This window comes from Erinaceus europaeus, chromosome 16, assembly GCF_950295315.1.
Source record: "Erinaceus europaeus chromosome 16, mEriEur2.1, whole genome shotgun sequence".
NCBI lineage: Eukaryota > Metazoa > Chordata > Mammalia > Eulipotyphla > Erinaceidae > Erinaceus > Erinaceus europaeus.
This window is the reverse complement of record NC_080177.1, coordinates 19,231,726-19,250,978: the sequence shown is the minus strand read 5'-3', so window position 1 is coordinate 19,250,978 and position 19,253 is coordinate 19,231,726. Positions and strand designations below refer to the sequence as shown.

General features: G+C 39.4%; 1 protein-coding gene across 2 annotated transcripts in view; it reads left to right on the top strand.

Annotated features, from left to right (window-relative positions):
* SPPL2A (signal peptide peptidase like 2A) overlaps positions 1–19,253 on the top strand; it is an 86,213-nt gene that overhangs the window by 21,455 nt on the left and 45,505 nt on the right. For both annotated transcript variants that reach the window (XM_060174659.1, XM_060174660.1), the window contains exons 2-5: positions 10,944–11,060; positions 11,582–11,764; positions 12,426–12,515; positions 14,594–14,727. In XM_060174659.1, the coding sequence (XP_060030642.1) occupies positions 10,944–11,060; positions 11,582–11,764; positions 12,426–12,515; positions 14,594–14,727 (524 nt within the window). The remainder of the gene's footprint in view (positions 1–10,943; positions 11,061–11,581; positions 11,765–12,425; positions 12,516–14,593; positions 14,728–19,253) is intronic.

Below are 19,253 nucleotides of genomic sequence, written 5' to 3'. Positions count from 1 at the left end.
GTATGGACCCAAGGGCATTGTGGGGTGCAGAAGGTGCAGGGTCTGGCTTCTGTAATTACTTCCCCGCTGAAGATGGGCGTTGACTGGTCGATCCATACTCCCATACTACTGCCTCTCTCTTTCCCCAGTAGGTTGGGGCTCTGGGGAAGCGGAACTATTATTTATTTCTATTTGAAAGACATAGCCCAGGGCACTGCTGAGTTTTGGCTTATGGTGATAACATGGATTGAACCTGGGTACTCAGAGCCTCAAGCTTGGAAGTCTGTTGCATAACCATTATGCTGTTTCCCTAGCCCAAGAATTTTTTTTTTTAAGATTTTATTTACTTATTTATTAATGAGAAAGGAGGAGAGAGAGAAAGAACCAGATATCACTCCAGTGATGCTGGAGATTGAACACAGGACCTCATGCTTGAGAGGTTCCTTTTTTTTTGTTTAAAAAAAAAAAAAGGAATATTATGACTTCAATTTGGAAAATAGAGACAATGCTGGAAGATACTTTCTGAAGGAGAAATAAGAGCAGAAGACAATCTGAAGCTGTGGACCAAAGTCAAAGAAGAATCTACTAACTTACTCTTAGCTTGGGCAGTAGACCAGGCCCGTAAGATAATACTGGGTTGATGAGTCAGCATTAAAAGACTGCTGGGACAGAGGCCAGGAACGCAATTGCTCCTGGTTACAGCTGGCAAGAGTCAGGAGCGCAGACCATAAGGATATAGTCCCAAGAGACAGGTACATGAAGGTCAGTGTAAGATTGACTCAGTAAAAGTACTCAGATGAAATAAGATGTGAGCGTTGCACACACCATTCCAGTTATTCTTTCTTTTGGTAATATTGTATATTTATTTGAATAAGAGGGATATAGGGAGCAAGAAAGAGGGAGAGAGAAAAGAGAGAGACTGTTCAGCTCTGGCTTATAATGGAACTGGGATTGAATCTGGGACCTCAGCCTCAGACCTAAAAGTCTTTTGCATAATCATTATGCTGTCTCCCCAGCCCCATTTGTTATTTCTCAAGTCCCCCTTCCTTCCCTTGATCTTTTGACTCTTGCCATGGAGAAAGCTAGTTAGGCGGGAGACGGCTGGGGACTGCGTGGTCGCACACCTGGTTAAGCTCACACATCACCAGGCCTGAGGACCTGGGTTTGAACCTTCACTCCTCACCATAAGGGGGACCCTTCACCAGTGGTGAGACAGGTCTGCTGGTGTCTCTCTTTTTCTCTCTCCCTCTCTGTCTTCCCTGCCCCTCTCAATTTTTATCTGTACTATCAAATAAAAGAAAGGGAAGGGAGGGAAGGAGGGAAAGGAGAGAGATGGTCAAATGAATAGGCAACTGCCACAGTAAGATAGAACCAATATTCTTTAATTTATGACATGGATGAAATGTGATTGAAGCCAAATGATCTGGACAAACTACATTAGGATTTTCTTGCGCAGGCATCTCATGAAGCTTTATGGTGTCGGTTGGGGTGAGAAAGCAGACAGGGCCAGGTGGTGGCACACCCATCTGAGCACACGCTGCACCATTCACCAGGACCTGGGTTGAAGCCCTAGTCCCCATCTGCAGGGGGAAAACTTCACAAGTGGAGAAGCAAGTCTGCTGTTGTCTCTTTCTCTCTCCCTCTCTATCTCCCTCTTTCCTCTCAGTCTCTTTCTCCATCAACAAAAAGAAAAAAGGGAAGAAAAAATAAGACCATGGGGAACAGTGAGTTTACTGTATAGCTATAACCCTAGTGCCCTCCCCCCGAAAAAAGCAAAAGAGGGGTGGGGGTAGATAGCATAATGGTTATGCAGAAAGACTTTCATGCCCAAGGCTCCAGAGTCCCAAATTCAATCCCTCACACTGCTATATGCCATAGCTGAGCAGTGCTCTGGTGTAAAAAAAAAAAAAAAAAAAAGGAAAGGAAAGCCTTCTTCACATTATGGGCCAATTAGCTGCCTCACTGGCATGTGCGAACCAAGTCAGATGCGTATGATAAGGCATTGTGTGGGACAGACGATTTAATAGTGCTGGAGGACCCTAAATCCAGGACTAGTGATGGATAATGTGTCATATGACAAAGATTTCCATGATCTTCTGGAGTCCTAGAATTGGAGGTATTTCCTTTTTAAATATAATTTCTAATAGTGATTTAATAATGGCTTACAAGATTGTAAGATTAGAGGGGTGTAGTTCCACACGTGCCTACCACCAAAGTTCTGCCCTTACATATCCATCCTATCCTAGTTCTCACAAAATGTTAGACAGTTTGATTACTTTTTTTTTTCTTTAACAAGTCTATGTGTTTCAGTATCTATATTCCACATTTGAAGGGAACTGTTCCATAGATGTTCCATTTTCTTCATACTTCACTTAGCATAATCATCCCTAGTTCCATCCATTTTATCCTGAAGGACACAGTATCATCTTTTAAAATTGCTGAGTAGTATTCCGTTAAATGTATATCCATAACTTTAGTTTTGCTACCATAGTTATTACCGGGGCTTAGTGCCTATACAACAACACTACTGTTCCTGGTGACCTTTTTCCTCCTCCTCCCACTCCTCCTCCTCCTCCTATTTTTCTCCCCTTCCTCTTACTCCTCCTCCTTTTCCTCCTATTCCTCCTTCCATTTTTATTTTGATAGATGGTAAGGCAGAAAAAGAAGAGAGATATAGGCAGAGGAGAGACACCTACAGCACTGCTTCACTATTTTGAAGTTTCCCTCCTTGCAGGTGGGGGCCAAGACCTTGCACTTGGGTCCTCACACATGGTAATGTGTGCTCTCCCCTGGGTATGTTACCACCTAGCCCCTGTCTCATAACATCTTTTTTATTTATTTATTTATTGGGGAATTAATGTTTTACATTCAACAGTAAATACAATAGTTTGTACATGCATAACATTCCCCAGTTTCCCATTTAACAATACAACCCCCTCTATGTCTTTTATCATCCTTCATGGACCTGTATTCTCCCCACCCACCCCCACCCCAGAGTCTTTTACTTTGGTGCAATACGCCAATTCCATTTCAGGTTCTACTTGTGTTTTCGTTTCTGATCTTGTTTTTCAACTTCGGCCTGAGAGTGACATCATCCCATATTCATCCTTCTGTTTCTGACTTATTTCACTCAACATGAATTTTTCAAGGTCCATCCAAGATCGGCTGAAAACGGTGAAGTCACCATTTTTTACAGCTGAGTAGTATTCCATTGTGTATATAGACCACAACTTGCTCAGCCATTCATCTGTTGCTGGACACCTGGGTTGCTTCCAGGTTTTGGCTATTACAAATTGTGCTGCCAAGAACATATGTGTACACAGATCTTTTTGGATGGATGTGTTGGGTTCCTTAGGATATATCCCCAGGAGAGGAATTGCAGGGTCATAGGGTAGGTCCATTTCTAGCCTTCTGAGAGTTCTCCAGACTGTTCTCCACAGAGGCTGGACCAATTGACATTCCCACCAGCAGTGTAGGAGGGTTCCTTTGACCCCACACCCTCTCCAGCATTTGCTACTGTTACCTTTTCTGATGTATAACATTCTCACAGGAGTGAAGTGATATCTCATTGTTGTCTTGATTGGCATTTCTCTGACAATCAGAGACTTGGAGCATTTTTTATGTGTTTCTCAGCCTTTTGGATCTCTTCTGTAGTGAATATTCTGTCCAAGTCCTCCCCCCATTTTTGGATGGGGTTATTTGTTGTCTTGTTGTTGAGTTTGGCAAGCTCTTTATATATGTTGGTTATTAAACTCTTATCTGATGTTTGGCATGTAAAGATCTTCTCCCATTCTGTGAGGGGTCTCTTGGTTTGGGTAGTGGTTTCTTTTGCTGTGAAGAAGCTTTTTAATTTGATGTAGTCCCATAGGTTTATGCTTGCCTTAGTCTTCTTTGTAATTGGATTAGTTTCATTGAAAATGTCTTTAAAATTTATGCGGAAAAGAGTTCTGCCAATATTTTCCTCTAAGTATCTGATAGTTTGTGGTCTAACATCCAAGTCCTTGATCCACTTGGAATTTACTTTTGTATTTGGTGAAATACAGTGATTCAGTTTCATTCTTCTGCATGTTTCAACCCATTGTTTCCAACACCATTTGTTGAAGAGACTTTGCTTTCCCCATGTAATAGTCTGGGCCCCTTTGTCAAAGATTAGATGTCCATAGGTGTGGGTGTCTCATAACATCTTTATGGACCATCCATGGACCAATACCTAGGTTGCTTCCACTTCTTGGCTATTGTGAATAATGGAGCTATGAACATAGGGGTGCATGTGTATGTCCAACTTACTGTTTTTATGTCCTTTGGCTGTTTCCCCAACGTGATGTGAATTGGGGTATTTGTGAGAGTACAAGGAAAAGACTTTGAGTATGGAATATTTAGAATGTAGAATTTAGTGGATTTTGGAGGAATTTGAGTGGTGGTAGGAGGAAGACCCATAGCAGCATCGTGGAGGAGAGGAAGTTAACGATGAATGCAGAAATATATTCGACCAGTATTAAGCCTGGAGGGTGAAGAATGGGCAATAAGATGTGGGTTCAGATCTGACTGTGAATGAACTTTAAGTGATAGAGTTAAAAGACTGCCTGTCTGTGTTTTGGCAAGTTCACTTGTAATCCTGGCTCCTGAGAGTACATCCTTATGATAACTTTGACCTCTTTGAACTGTAAAATGAAATTATTTCTATAATCATTCAAGTTCTTGTTTCAAACATTTTTGTTTTAAACTTTTAATTTTTTAGAATTATCTTTATTGGATAGAAACAGAAACCAAGAGGTTAGGGAGAGACAAAGAAAGAGAGAGAGAAAAAAAAAAAAAAACTTCAGCCCTGCTTCACCACTTGCAAAACTTTCCCCCTGCACGTGGGGACCAGGGACTTGAACCCATGTCCTTGTGCACTGTAATGTGTACTCAACCAGTTGCGCCACCCCTCAGCCCCTCAAAATATTTTAGTAAGAATATTTTCATTGCTATCCAGGAGGTGACACAGTGGATAAGGTGTTGGACTTTCAAGAATGAGGACCCAAGTTCAATCCCTAGCATTACATGTGCCAGAGTGATGTTCTGATTCTCTCTCTCTCATAAGTTACTAGGTATTTTAAAACTATTTTTCATTACCGATTGAGATGGAAAAAGTTTTTTTTTTACAGGTTGTATGACATCATAGAAGACCAGGTCAGGGGGGCTGGGCAGTAGTGCAGTGGGTTAAGTGCACGGACCGGCTTAAGGATCCTGGTTCAAGCCCCTGGCTCCCCACCTGTGAGGAGGGTCGCTTCACAAGTGATGAAGCAGGTCTGCAGGTGTCTATCTTTCTCTCCCCCTCTCTGTCTTCCCCTCCTCTCTCCATTTCTATCCAACGATAATGACAGCAGTAACAATAATAATAAAAAGGATAAACAACAAGGACAACAAAAGGAAAAAAATAGCCTCCGGGAGCAGTGGATTCGCAGTACAGGCATTAAGCCCCAGCAATAACCTGGAGATAAATAAATAAATAAATAAATAAACCAGGTCAGAGTTTATTTAAAAATAAAAAATAAAAACCCAGCTGTTGAAGCATGTATCTTGGAAAATACAGGCACTCACATAGTCTGACACTTTGTAGTTCTTTTTTTTCCTTAACCTTTTCAAGATACAGTGCCTCATCTCCTCATGATGAATTTCTACGAAACACTCTCACCCTTAACTTAGGTCCTTTTCCACCAGCATGCACCAGGACCCCTTTTCTTTAGTGCAATCGACCAAGTCCACTTTTCTGTTTCTCAACTTAATTGGTCCACGTGGTTACCCCTACTTTGTTGTCTTCTGTGACCTTAACCTTGCTACTCAAGATGTGGTTCATAGCCCAGCAGCATTGGTATCACCTGTGAGCAAGCTTGAACTACAGACTCTCACACTCCTCCCAGACCTAGAAAGTCTAAATTTAATGTGTAACCAAGTGGTTTGTATGCACAGTAAAATTTGAGAACAGCGGTTCCCATAGTAGTTGGTCTCAAACTTTCAACAGGCTTCAGAATCTTCAGAAGGGCTTGTTAAAAATAAAATGTTCTGGTCTTCTGATTCAGTAGATCTGGAATGGTGCCTGAGAGGAATGAGGGCTGGAGAGAGAGAGAGAGAGAATGAGAGAGAGAGAGAGAGAGAGAGAATGAGAAAGAGAGAGAAAGAAAGAAAGAGAGAGAGTGAGCGTGAACAGAGCACTGTTCAGCTTTGATTTACAGTGGTGCTTGGGAATGAATCTGAGATCTTTGGTGCCTCGAGCTTGAAAGTCTTCTTGTATAACCATTATGTTATCTTCCCAACTTAGGACTCTGATTTTCACATTCTTTTTTTTTTTAAATATTTATTTTATTTATTTATTCCCTTTTGTTGCCCTTGTTGTTTTATTGTTGTAGTTATTATTGTTGTTGTCGTTGTTGGATAGGACAGAGAGAAATGGAGAGAGGATTCGACAGAGAGGAGGAGAGAAAGATAGACACCTGTAGACCTGCTTCACCACCTGTGAAGCGACTCTCCTGCAGGTGGGGAGCCTGGGTTTGAACCGGGATCCTTATGCCGGTCCTTGTGCTTTGCGCCACCTGCCCTTAACCCGCTGCGCTACAGCCCGACTCCCGATTTTCACATTCTTTTTGTGATTATCTTTTTGAGGTTTCTATGACTTCTTGTTTTTTTCTTTTTGTTTTTCTTTCCTCCCAAGATTTATCTATTGATGGGAGATACTTTGTTGAGACAGAGAGAAAGATAGAAACCAGGACACCACCCTGGCAAATACAATGCCAGAGATTGAGCTCAGGAATTTATACTTGTAAATCCTATGCTATACCCACTGTGCAATCTCTCAGGCCATACTATGACTTCTTACTTAGTGTTTCTTTGGGGGTTCTTGTAGTGTTATCTTTCCTTAAATATAATTCACATATCATGCAATTTGCCCGTTTAAAATGTACAGTTAATTTTTTAAATTATTTTTTATTATCTTTATTTATTTATTGGATAGAGACTGTCAGAAATCGAGCAGAAGGAAGAGATAGAGAGTGAAAGAGACAGAAAGACACCTGCAACCCTGCTTTACCACTCACAAAGCTTTCCCCCTGCAGGTGGGGACCAGGGGCTCAAACTGGGTCCTTGTGCATTATAACATGTGCGCTCAACCAGGTGCGCCACCACCCAGCCCCAGTTAAATGGTTCTTAATGTATTAGCAGATGATAATGCAACCATCACCATAGTTCATCTCCTCAAGAAGAAACCCACTAGGCAAAGGGGTTTTAAGACAGTGATACTATTCTGTATGAGAGTGTAACCATGAAGACATCACACATGTGTTAAAATCCAGAGAATACATAGTATTATTATTATTTTGGAAGAACCAGGAAGTCATCCCATCTTTGTTATTAATAAAAAGCTATTTCACTGCAAGGACAGCATCTCTTTGAAGCAATTAATTCACTGTTTCTCTGACATTCAATAGAATATGTGAGTTGTAGTCCCAACATTGCACTGGATGAGACATTCACCCTAGAAAATAAAATAATTAAATCAATATCTAAGCTTCTCTTCAAAATTAAATTTCTCTTCTAAGTACCCATCTACAACCCTATCCGTCTCTGTGTTTCCTTCATCCCTCTTTTATTATTATTATTATTTTAAGTACTTTTTTGATCACTTTATTGGGGAGGGGCAAATGGTTATACTACAGTTGTTAGCATATAGGTACAATTTCTCGTCTTCCCATGATAGGTAACTGAAAACACTGCCACCCCTAACTTAGCTCCTTTTCCACCATCACACACCAGGAACACAGTGCCCTAGCCACCTTTCCTCTTCCCCTCCTTGCCCAAAAGTCCTTTGTTTTGCTACAATACATCACACCCAATCCAAGTTTCCCTGTGTGTTTTCCCTTTCTGTCCTTGTTTTTAAGTTCCAGCTATAAGTGAGATCATCTGGTATTTGTCCTTCTCTTTTTGGCTTATCTTACTTAACAGGATTCCTTAAAGTTCCATCCAAGATGAGGCAAAGGGTGTGGCGTCATCATGTAAAACGGTGGAGTAGTATTCAATTGTGTTTATATACCACAACTTTCTTACTCATCTATTGTTGGGTTGCTTCCAAGTTTGGGCTATTACAAATTGTGCTGTTATGAATAAAAATGTATATAGATCATTTTGGATAGGTATTTTTGCTTCCTTTGGATAAATCCTCAAGAGAAATTTCTGGATCATAAGATAATGTCCCTTTCTACTGATCTACTGAGTAACTTCCAGACTGTTTTCCACAGCACTTGGGCTTATTTACATTCCTCCTAACAGTGTAGAAATGTTTTGGTTTGTTTTTTTCCTTCACACCTTTACCAGCACTTGTTTCTGTCCTTTTTAATGTGTGACATTCTCATGGGTATAAAGTGGTATCTCATTGTTGTCTTTATGTATATTTCTGTGATAATCAGCAACTTTGAACTTTATTCCATGTCAGTTGGCCCTCTGACTCTCTTCTTTGGGGAGGATTCTGTCCATGTCCTCTCCTTATTTTTTAATGGAGTTGTTTTTGTTTGTTTGTTGCTTTTGAATTTATTGAGTTCTGTATACATTTTGGTTATTAGTCCTTTGTGTTATGTGTGGCATGTGAAGATCTCCCATCATATAGAGAGTCTTTTTGTTTTATTGATGGTTCTCTTTGCTACACAAAAGCTTTTAAATTTGATGTAGTCCCTTTGGTTTAGTTTTGTTTTTGTTTTCCTGAACTTAAGTCTTTGAAGACATTTCCTAAGCACAAATCATAAAGTGTTCTGCTAGTATTTTCTTCTGTGTATTTGATAGTTTCTGATCTGAAATCCATGTCTTTGACCCATTTGGAATTGACTTGTGCATGGGGATATGTGATGGTCCAGTTTCATTCATCTGCACATTTAACCCAGCATTCCCAACATCATTTGTTGAAGACACTTTCCTTCTTCCACTTAATGTTCTAGGGCTCCTTGTCTAAAATTAGTTGCGTGTATGAGTGAAGACTTATTTCTGGTCTAAGAGTGAACTTTAAATATAGACTGTGATCTTGGTGGATGGAGGTGCATGGATTGTAAGCTAGTCAGGCAGACTGTGCATATATATGGTAAGGGAGTATGTAGGAACTCGTCTCTACTTGCCACTCTGCTCTGCTTTGACTCTAAAACTATTCTCAAAATGAATTATTTAAAAAAAGAAAAGAAAAGAAATTTCTTACCCTTTACCTCTTACTTCATATCCCTAAATGCCACCAGATACTAAGCAACCACTAATGGTCTTGTATTCTGCATCATGTAAGTATTTGACAGGGTGCTAGGTATATTGTTAGTAGTAACTGTAATAATTTATTAACAGCTTAATATTTAATGCAGCTGAATCATTTAACTTAATCTTCATGATGACTCTATGCATGGCATTTGTTATCTCCAAGCTGAGGATATTGAAGCCTAAGACAGGTTAAATAACTTGTAATAAAGCCAGTAAAGTGGTGAAAATGCCATTCTCTGCCAAGTCTCTTAATTCCAGAGCCCTTGATATCATTGTCAGTAAATTGAATTTGTTTTAAATTTTTTTAATATTTATTTATTTATTTATTTTCCCTTTTGTTGCCCTTGTCGTTATTATTGTTTTAGTTAGTATTGTTGTTGTTGATGATGTCGTTGTTGGATAGGACAGAGAGAGATAGAGAGAGGAGGGGAAGGGGAAGACAGAGAGAGGAAGAAAAAGATAGACACCTGTAGACCTGCTTTTCCAAAATTTTTATTCTTATTTGTTTACCATTAGATAAACAGACTGAGTTTTACATGGGGTTAGAGAGGGAGAAGCCAGAATACCACTTCAGTTCATGTGACCACCACTCCAGGATTTGAACATCACTGTTTTACAAATGAGAAATCTGAGATTAAAAACAACAACAATGAAAACAAAACAAACAAACAAAAAAACTTACTAACATGGCTGTTCATGTCATGGTTGTTCAGTGAAATCATCTACAATTTTAACCACAGAATAGTTTGTCAGATAATTGTGAGGGCTGTTAGAACCGCTGAACAGTTGAGAATTTTTGAACAGCTATGTCGACTCACATGGGTAAAGAATAATATACAAGTATGCTTTGGTTATAATCTGAATATAGTTTTTGCAGGTAAGAATTTAACTTACAGGCTGGGTGGTGGCACACCTGGTTGAACACACGTTACAGTGCTCAGAGACCCAGGTTCGAGCCTCCAGTTCCCACCTGCAGGGGGAATGCTTCACAAGTGGTGAAGCAGTGCTGCAGGTGTCACTCTGTCTCTCTCCCTCTCTGCCACTCCCTTCCCTTTCAATTTCTGGCTATCTCTATCCAATAAATAAATAAAGATAATGCAAAAAAAAATTCACTTACTAGTTTATCTCTGCTATCAGAATCCACATGGCCATTATTTAGCAAGTATATCACTAAATAAAAACTAAATTTGGGGCCAGGGGTAGATAGCATAATGGATATGCAAAGAGCTCTCATGCCTGAGGCTCCAAAGTCCTAGGTTCAACCCTCCATACCACCATAAGCCAGAGCTGAGCAGTGCTCTGTTTAAAAAAAAAAAAAAAAATCTCTCCCTAAAAATTAAACTCTGCTTTTCCATAATCTCCTTATCTGTAACTTGATGAGATTTTTATTAATTTCCTATACTTGCTTAGATACATAAATCACTGAAGCTCTGAATATACTAGAAAGCCCTCTAACCACAGATGTCCGTAAGAGATCAGTTGTTAGGTCAGAGAAATAGACTGAACCTGTTAGAGCACTAACTTACATGCCTGAGGCCACAAGTTCAGTAGCAATCACCATCTCAAGCCAGAACTGAGCAGCACTCTGGTCATTTTCCTCACCCTCTCTCACTTAACAAATAAGCTTTAAAAAAAAAGCCTTAGTTGTCAGCAAACCAAATTATCCCCAGTGCCCAGTGTGAAAATGGTCGTTTATATTCTAGACAGCTGCTCAAGAGGCGATCCTACATGCATCTGGAAATGACAGCTCTCGATCTAAGGACTACTGCGTGCTCTACAACCCCGACTGGTCGCCTCTCCCACGCACCCTAGAAAATGCAGTGAGTAAGGGGCCAGGTGCTAGATCACCTGGTTGAGCAGACACATTACAGTGCACAAGGACCAGGGTTCAAGCCCCTGGTCCCCACCTGCCTGGGGGGAGGAAACATGAGGGGGGCGCGAGGGGAGAGTTACGAAGCAGTGCTTCATCCTTCTCCTTCCCTGTCTCTCCCTTCCCTCAATTTCTCTGTCTCTAGCCAAAATAAATTTTTTAAAAAATTTTTTAAAATGCAGTGAGTAAAACTCAAATTGTCATAAAATATGTTTTATTTAAAAGAACCTTGTATTTGATTGATATTGCTGCTTTGTCACTGAATGCATTTAGAGAGAAACGTGATACTTAACATTATAAAAGCAGTGTTCAGAGGTCCCAGGTTCAGTCCCCAGCACCACTATCCCCAGCATCCACTACATGTCAGATCTGAGCTGTTCTTTTGACTCTCTCTCCTGACTGTGAAAATAAATGAAAAAAAAGAAAAGAAATGAATAAATAAATATTTTGGGAAAAAATTCTCCTTTTCAGACTTCCCTTAGTTTGATGAATCTCACTACCACACCACTGTGCAAACTTTCCGATATCCCTCCTGAAGGAATAAGAAACAAAGCAGTTGTGGTGCAGTGGGGCACCTGTCATGTTCTTGAAAAAGCCAAAATCGCACAAACAGCAGGTGCTGAAGCATTGCTGGTTGCTAATAACAGTGTTCTGGTAAGTTATCAAACATAATAATTTCTCTTGGACTTTTGGTAACAAATCTCAAAGAAATTGAATGGTTTTCTTCATGTGTAGTTTGGGGACTAGATTTTGAAGGATCTAATGGTGAAATTGTTTTTAAAATAATGACAATAAAGATTTAACTGGACAATTTTGTAGTTTCTATTCAGAAAATAGGAAGGACTTTGTTAGGAACAAGTGTGTCTTTACACACACAGTGTATGATATAGATGTGTATCACTCTAAACTATATGTGTATATGACAGAGAGATTATGCTAAAAGAATTCCAGTTTGAGAACACTCAGTACAGTATATAAAGATGAGACTGTGGGGGCCAAGTAGAGCACACATCACCATGTGCAAGGATCTTGGTTCAGGTCCCCAGTCTGCACCTACAGGAGAGAAACTTCATGAGCAGTGGAGCACTGCTGCAATTGTCTTATCTTAGTCTCCCCTCTTCTCTCACCCTTTCCTCTATTTCTCTGTCTCTAATACAAATATTGAAATAAAAATTAAAAATTAAACTTTGATGCAAGTACTTTAAAAATGAGACTTCGTTTTACAGCTTTGAAAAGACATATTTAATGGAATAATTTGTATCTACTTTTGTAAATATGCTAGTAGTTCATAAATTTTCATGTTTTTTTGTTTTAGTTTTATCCCTCGGGAAACAAGTCTAAATTTCATGATGTGAATATTCAGATTACATTTATAAAGTACAAGGATATTAAAGACATGAAACAGGTAAATTGGCAACTACATAATAGTCAATGTTTATAAATAGTACAACTCTTTTTAACCACTGATATTTAACTTAACTTATTATGTAAACTTACTTGCTAACAAGGCAGTACAACGTATATATTTGTTCTAAAGTTCTGCCAAATCTTTATTCAGCAAGCAGTAACTTGGCACTTAGAACTGTTAGTAAAGACAATAAAAGTTTGTACTTGTCTTGTTCTGACTTCTTTTTTTTTTTTTAGGATTTTATTTATTTATTAATGAGAAAGATAGGAGGAGAGAAAGAACCAGACATCATTCTGGTATATGTGCTACTGGGGATTGAACTCGGGACCTCATGCTGAGAGTCCAGTGTCTTTCCACTGTGCCATCTCCCAGAACACTTCAGACTTCTTTAAACACCTTCAGCACATAGAGTAGAACTTGCATGTGGGAGACCTTAAGTTTGATCCCTGGCACCGCATATGTCAGAGTGTTGCTCTAGTCTCTTCGTGTGTGTGTGTGTGTGTGTGTGTGTGTGTGTGTGTGTGTGTGTGTTTAAAAAAATCAATAAATAGGAATTGAGAGAGAACTCACTTGTTAGGGCATGTGTTTCGTTATGCTGGTGACCCCACTTCAAGCTTTTGCACCTCAAGAAAGGAGCTATAGGGGGTCGGGCGGTAGCACAGCGGGTTAAGCACACATGGCGCAAAGCACAAGGACCGGCGTAAGAATCCCGGTTCGAGCCCCTGGCTCCCCGCCTGCAGGGGAATCGCTTCACAGGCGATGAAGCAGGTCTGCAAGTGCCCATCTTTCTCTCCCCCTCTCTGTCTTCCCCATCTCTCTCCATTTCTCTCTGTCCTATCCAACAACGATGACATCAATAACAACAATAACTACAACAATAAAACAAGGACAACAAAAGGGAATAAATAAAAAAAATAATAAAAAAAGAAAGAAAAAAGAAAGGAGCTATAACAATAACTGGATACGGTTCTGGTGTTATGTTGTTTCTTCCTCTCTCTCTTTCCTCTAGCTGGATGAAAAAGTAGAACAGAGTAATGAAATTGCAAATGCACAAGGCCCTGTGCATCAAACACATACACACAAAAGTGCAACCTGTGTCCCGACCACAGGAAAAGCGTCAGTGCTATGTTGTCTTTCTCTCTTTCCTATCTCCCTTTCTCTATCTGAAAAAGTTGGACTGGGGCAGAGAAGCCCTGCCTATAGCAATACAGAAAATATGGAGGCTGGAAGATAGCTTAGTGGGTAGAGTACATGCCGTGTTGGATCCCCATTACCACATGGGAGCACCAAGGACAACATCTAGAGGGAGCTAGCTCTATGTGTAGTGTAGCAGTACTTCAGTGTGTCTTTCTGTATTCTTAAGTACATAGAATTTAAAAATTGGTCTACGGCCATACCACCCTGAACATACTCGATTTCCTCTGATCTCGGAAGCTAAGCAGGGTCGGGCCTGGTTAGTACTTGGATGGGAGAATTTAAAAATTGGACTGTTGCATATATACAAAGTCCTCAGTTCACTCCCCAGCACCACATAAAGAAATGAATCAAAACCAAAGAAATAGCTCACCTGGATAGTGTGCTGTTTGCTATGCACAGGACTCAGGTTTGAGCCGAGCCTGAAGGAATCCTCAGCGCTGTGGTCTCTCCTACTCTCTCTTCTTCTCAATCTCTGTCTTAAAAGAACATGACTCAAATGTATATAACATTTTTAAACAATGGTGAGGCTGGGTGGTAGTATGGTAGTACTAAGCCCCAATGATAACTCTAATGGGAAAAGAAAAGTAAGGGAAAGGGAAGGAGATGGGAAGGGGCAAAAACTATGTTGCATCCTTTATTTTAGCTTTAAATCCTTGAACAAAATACTGTGCAGCTCACTGAACTTTCAAAATTTAATAAACCAAAGCACAGCCTTACAATTTTGATACACATATATATAAAGTTGTAAAAAATAGTTCTTGCCTTCTTGACTGTCTGAAGTGCAGTGTCTGTTCTAAAGTGAAACTGGAATATTGCTGCTGTACACATACTAGAGAGAACATTCCTTTCAGCTTTTAAACTGTTGTCTTGCCTTTCAGACTCTTGGAAATAACATTACCGTGAAAATGTATTCTCCACGGTGGCCTGACTTTGACTATACCATGGTGGTCATTTTTGCCATTGCTGTGTCCACTGTGGCACTAGGTGGATACTGGAGTGGACTCATTGAATTGTAAGTATAATTAAAATTCCATTATGCTGGGGAGACAGCGTAATGGTTATGCAAAAGACTCCCACGCCTGAGGCTCTGAGCTCCCAAATTTAATCCCCAGCACCACCATAAGCTGGAGCTGAGCAGAACTGTGGTGGTGTGGGGTGTGTGTGTGTCTTTTTCTCTGTACTCTCTGTATCTCATTAAAATAAAATAACTTATTAAATCTAGCTTTTTGTGGTTAGAAACAATAGTTTGATCCTCATTTGAATTAGGATATATATATATATATATATATATATATATATATATGTATATTCTTTTTTTCTTTCTTACTACCAGGGTTATCACATTATCACATTGGTTTGGGCCTACATGACTCTACCACCATTCCCTGTGTCCATTTTTTTCCTCCTTTTTTCTTCCTTTTTGATGGAGGATAGGATACAGGGAGAAAGACAGAGAGGAGAGACACCTGTAGCACTGCTCCACTGCTTATGAAGCTTCCCCTCTGCAGGTGGGGACAGGGGCTTGAATCTGGGTTATTGCATATGGTAACATGTGCACTCTGCTGTCTGCGATGCTGAATGCACCACCACCCAGCCCCAATCAGGTAACAACATTCAAATTCTCCTTGACCTCAGACTATGTCCACTAAGATTAGACTTTGGATTTGTCTCTCATGTACATCATTTGACTTTTCACTGAAAAGGAATCATAGGTTCCTCTAACTTTTGTTGGCAGGGAAACATTAAAATCCCATCAAAACTTTATTTTTTAAAGATTTTATTTATTCATGAAGAAGATAGGCAGAGAGCAAGAGAAAGAACCAGGCATCACTCTAGTACATGTGCTCCCGGGGATGAGCTCAGGAACTCATGCTTGAGAATCCAGTGCTTTATCCACTGCACCATCACCTGGACCTCTCAAAACTCGTAAATTAAAATGTTCACTTCTCTCATCTAGCACAGATAAAAAAATACTTGGTAACATGCTTACCTAGATTGGAAGAAAGAAAGCAAAGATGAGGAGAGTTGTTGTTGTTTGTTTGTTAGCTCCTCCAGAGCTGAGTCAATACAGTGTTCTCTTACTTCTCTCTTACCCTCCTGCCTGGTACTTTAGAAATCCTAAGGATATGAAGCATGTCCATATTATACTTTGAGTGTAGGCAATATACATCTCCATAAAATTTGGATTGCCTTACTTAACAACCTAAACCCAGTCTTTCTCACATTTGGCTTATGTATTTATGGCTCTGGATCTTGGTATCTTGTAGTATTATGCTAAGATAGTATGGAGGACCAATTTGTGCTTAATAACCCTAAATTTTAAAACTGTTCAGAGCACATTACTTATGTACAGAGAGCAATATATTCACATTGTGAATTAATCTATAGGTTCTATTAAAAAGAACTTACTTGCAACTAAGTGAAACTGAAATTGTTTTAATTTCTTAATCTTTGTCGTAGGGCAAGAGAGAAAGCTTAGGGTTTAACAAATGTCGATGCCTGACGTATTGAGCTTTAAGTATTTTACACATTTGGAAACTTTTTTTTTTACTTATAGAAACTATTGCAAATTTCTTTAGTCCTTTTTTTTTTAACTGGGGAGGGGGAATAATAGTTTACAATAGATACAATTGTTGATACATGTGTAAAATTTCTCAGTTTTCTGCAAAAGACTCTCACCCTCAACCTAGGTCTTCTTCCCCCATTATACTCCAGGACCTGAAAGCATTTTGATGCAGTACACCAAAACCAATCCAAGTTCTGCTTTGTGTTTCCCCTTTCTGTTCTTATTTCTCAACTTCTGTTCATGAGTGAAATCATCCCATGTTCGCCTGTCTGGCTTATCTCACTTAACATGCTTCCTTCAAGCTCCATCCAAGACGAGATGAAGAAGATGAATTCATGGGCTAGGGAAATAGTACAGTGGTTATGCAAAAAAAAAAAAATATATATATATACAATGGCTATACAATGTGTTTTTTTTTCATATCAATTAGATATGAGGCTCTAAGGTCCCAGGTTCAGTCCCCAGCACTACCATAAGCCAGAGCTGTGAAGTGCTCTGGGTCTATCTGTATATCTCTCTGTATGTCTCTTTCATTAAAATAAGTAAATATTGTTAAAAAGAAGATGGATTCATCATTCTTGGTAGCTGAGTAGTATTCCGTTGTTTATATACACCACAACTTTCTCAGTCTCTCACCTGTTGTTGGACATCTAGGTTGCTTCCAGATTTTGACTAATGTAAATTGTGCTGCTATAGGGGCTGGGTGGTGGCATACCTAGTTAAGTGCACGTTACAGTGCACAAGGACCCAGGTTCAAGTCCCTGGTCCTCACATGCAGGGGAAAGCTTTTTGAGTAGTGAAGCAGTGCTGCAGGTGTCTCTCTTGTCTCTATTCCTCTCTTATCTCCCCTTATCTCTTTATTTCTGGATGTCTCTATCCAATAAATAAGTAAAGATAATAAAAAATGTAAAAGTTTACAGGTCCATGAAAGATGATGAATGACATAGTGGGGGTTGTATTGTTAAATGGGAATCTGGGGAATGTTATGCATGTACAAACTATTGTATTTACTGTTGAATGTAAAGCATTAATTCCCCAATAAAGAAATAAATTATTTAAAAAAAAAAAAAGAAGGGTTAGGAACCAGAAAAAAAAATTTTTTTTAAGTAAAAGTTATTGATACAAATAGTGCTGCTATGAACATAGGTATACACAGATCTCCTTGGATGTTTGATTCCTTAGGATATATCCCCAGGAGAGGAATTATAGGGTCATAGGGTAAGCCCATTCCTAGCCTCCTGAGAGTTTTTCCTACTGGTCACAGAGGTTAGACCAATTTTCATTCCTACCAGCAGTGCTGGTGGAAGGTTCCTTTACCTCCAAAATCTCTCCAACATTTGTTGTTACTATCCTTTCTGATGTATGACATTCTCACAAGAGTGAAGTGGTATCTCATTGTTGTCTTTATTTGCATTTCTCTGACAGTCAATGACTTGGAACATTTTGGATCTCTGGTGAATATTCTGTTCATATCCTCTCCCCACTTCTGGATCCTCATCCAAATTTAACAAATGACCTCATTTGTTATTTTATTGCTTAGTTTTGTGAGCTCTTTATATATGTTGGTTATTAGCCTTTTGTCTGACGTATGGCACGTAGAGATCTTCTCCCATTCTGTAAGGGATCTCTTTGTTTGGGTGGTGTTTCTTTTGCTGTGCAGAGGCTTTTCAATTTTATGTAGTCCCATTGCTTTATTTTTATTCTAGTCTTCCATTGCAGTTGGACTTGTGTTATGAAGATGCCTGTAAAATTTAGATGGGAAAGAGTTTTGCCAGTATTTTCCTTTAAGTATTTGATAGTTTCTAGTCTAACTTCCAAGTTCTTGATCCATTTGGAGTTTATTTTTGTGTGTGGTGTAATGTAGTTTTGCAGTTTCATTCTTCTGCATGTTTCAACCCAATTTTCCAGTACAATTTGTTGAAGAGATTTTGGGCCCTGTTGTCAAAAATTAGATGTCCATAGGTGTGGGAGCTAGAAAACATTTTTCTTTTCTTTTTTTTTTTCTTTGTTGTGCCTCCATGGTTATGACTGCATTATGAATTGACTGCTCCTGGAGGCCTTTTTTTTTTTGCCATTGTTGTTGTTAGATAGTACAGAGAGAAATCATGAGAGGAGGGGAATACAGAGAGGAGAAGCAAAAGATAGACACCTGCAGAACTGCTTAACCGATTGTGAAGTGACCCAGTGCAGGTGGGAGCCAGGAGCTGGAACCAGGTTCCTTATACTGGTCCTTGCGTTTTGTGCCATGTGCACTTAACCAGCTGCGCTACCGCCTTACCACGGAAAACGTTTTTCAATATGTATTAGTTGCATGTTTTCATGTGAATAAGTATTTTTTTCCTTTGTTATCAATTTTACAAAACATACTATGTAAGGTTTCCAAGATCAGTATTAGGTGACATAAATACTTTCCCCCCAAAGTTACTGGTTCATTAAAAAAATGTTTTTCCATTTAATATAGTTTCTCACTATATTTTCATTACTAGAAGCACTCAGTAGATTAGTGCTTCTCAAAGTGTTATGTGTTTGCAGGGTGTCTTGAGAGTTCATTAAAATAGCAATTTCCATTTAGTAGGCTTGGGATAAGGGCTAAGATTCTACGTCTTTAACAAGCTCCCAGGTGGCAGTGCTGCCATGTACTGCACCATGAGTTAGCATGTCTGCTGTGTATGTGTCGGAGCAGGCTCCTTCTCAAGAAGTTTGAGTCTGTATCAGCTTTCCTATTCATAACACACTGCAGGACAGAAACAAAGAATGTGTTGCCATCCATAGCCAGGCTGGGAGAAGAAATGCCCTTTATGTGTTAGATTATGTACTTTTGAAATTGAGGTGTCTAATTCCAAGAGTAAAATAAAAATAGAACAAACTATGTCGGGGGGGAGGTGATGGAGAGAGACAGAATATGAGAAAGAAAAGATGAATCAGTGAAAACAGCAAGAGTCCCATTAAGTCTAAACTATTAAGAACATAAA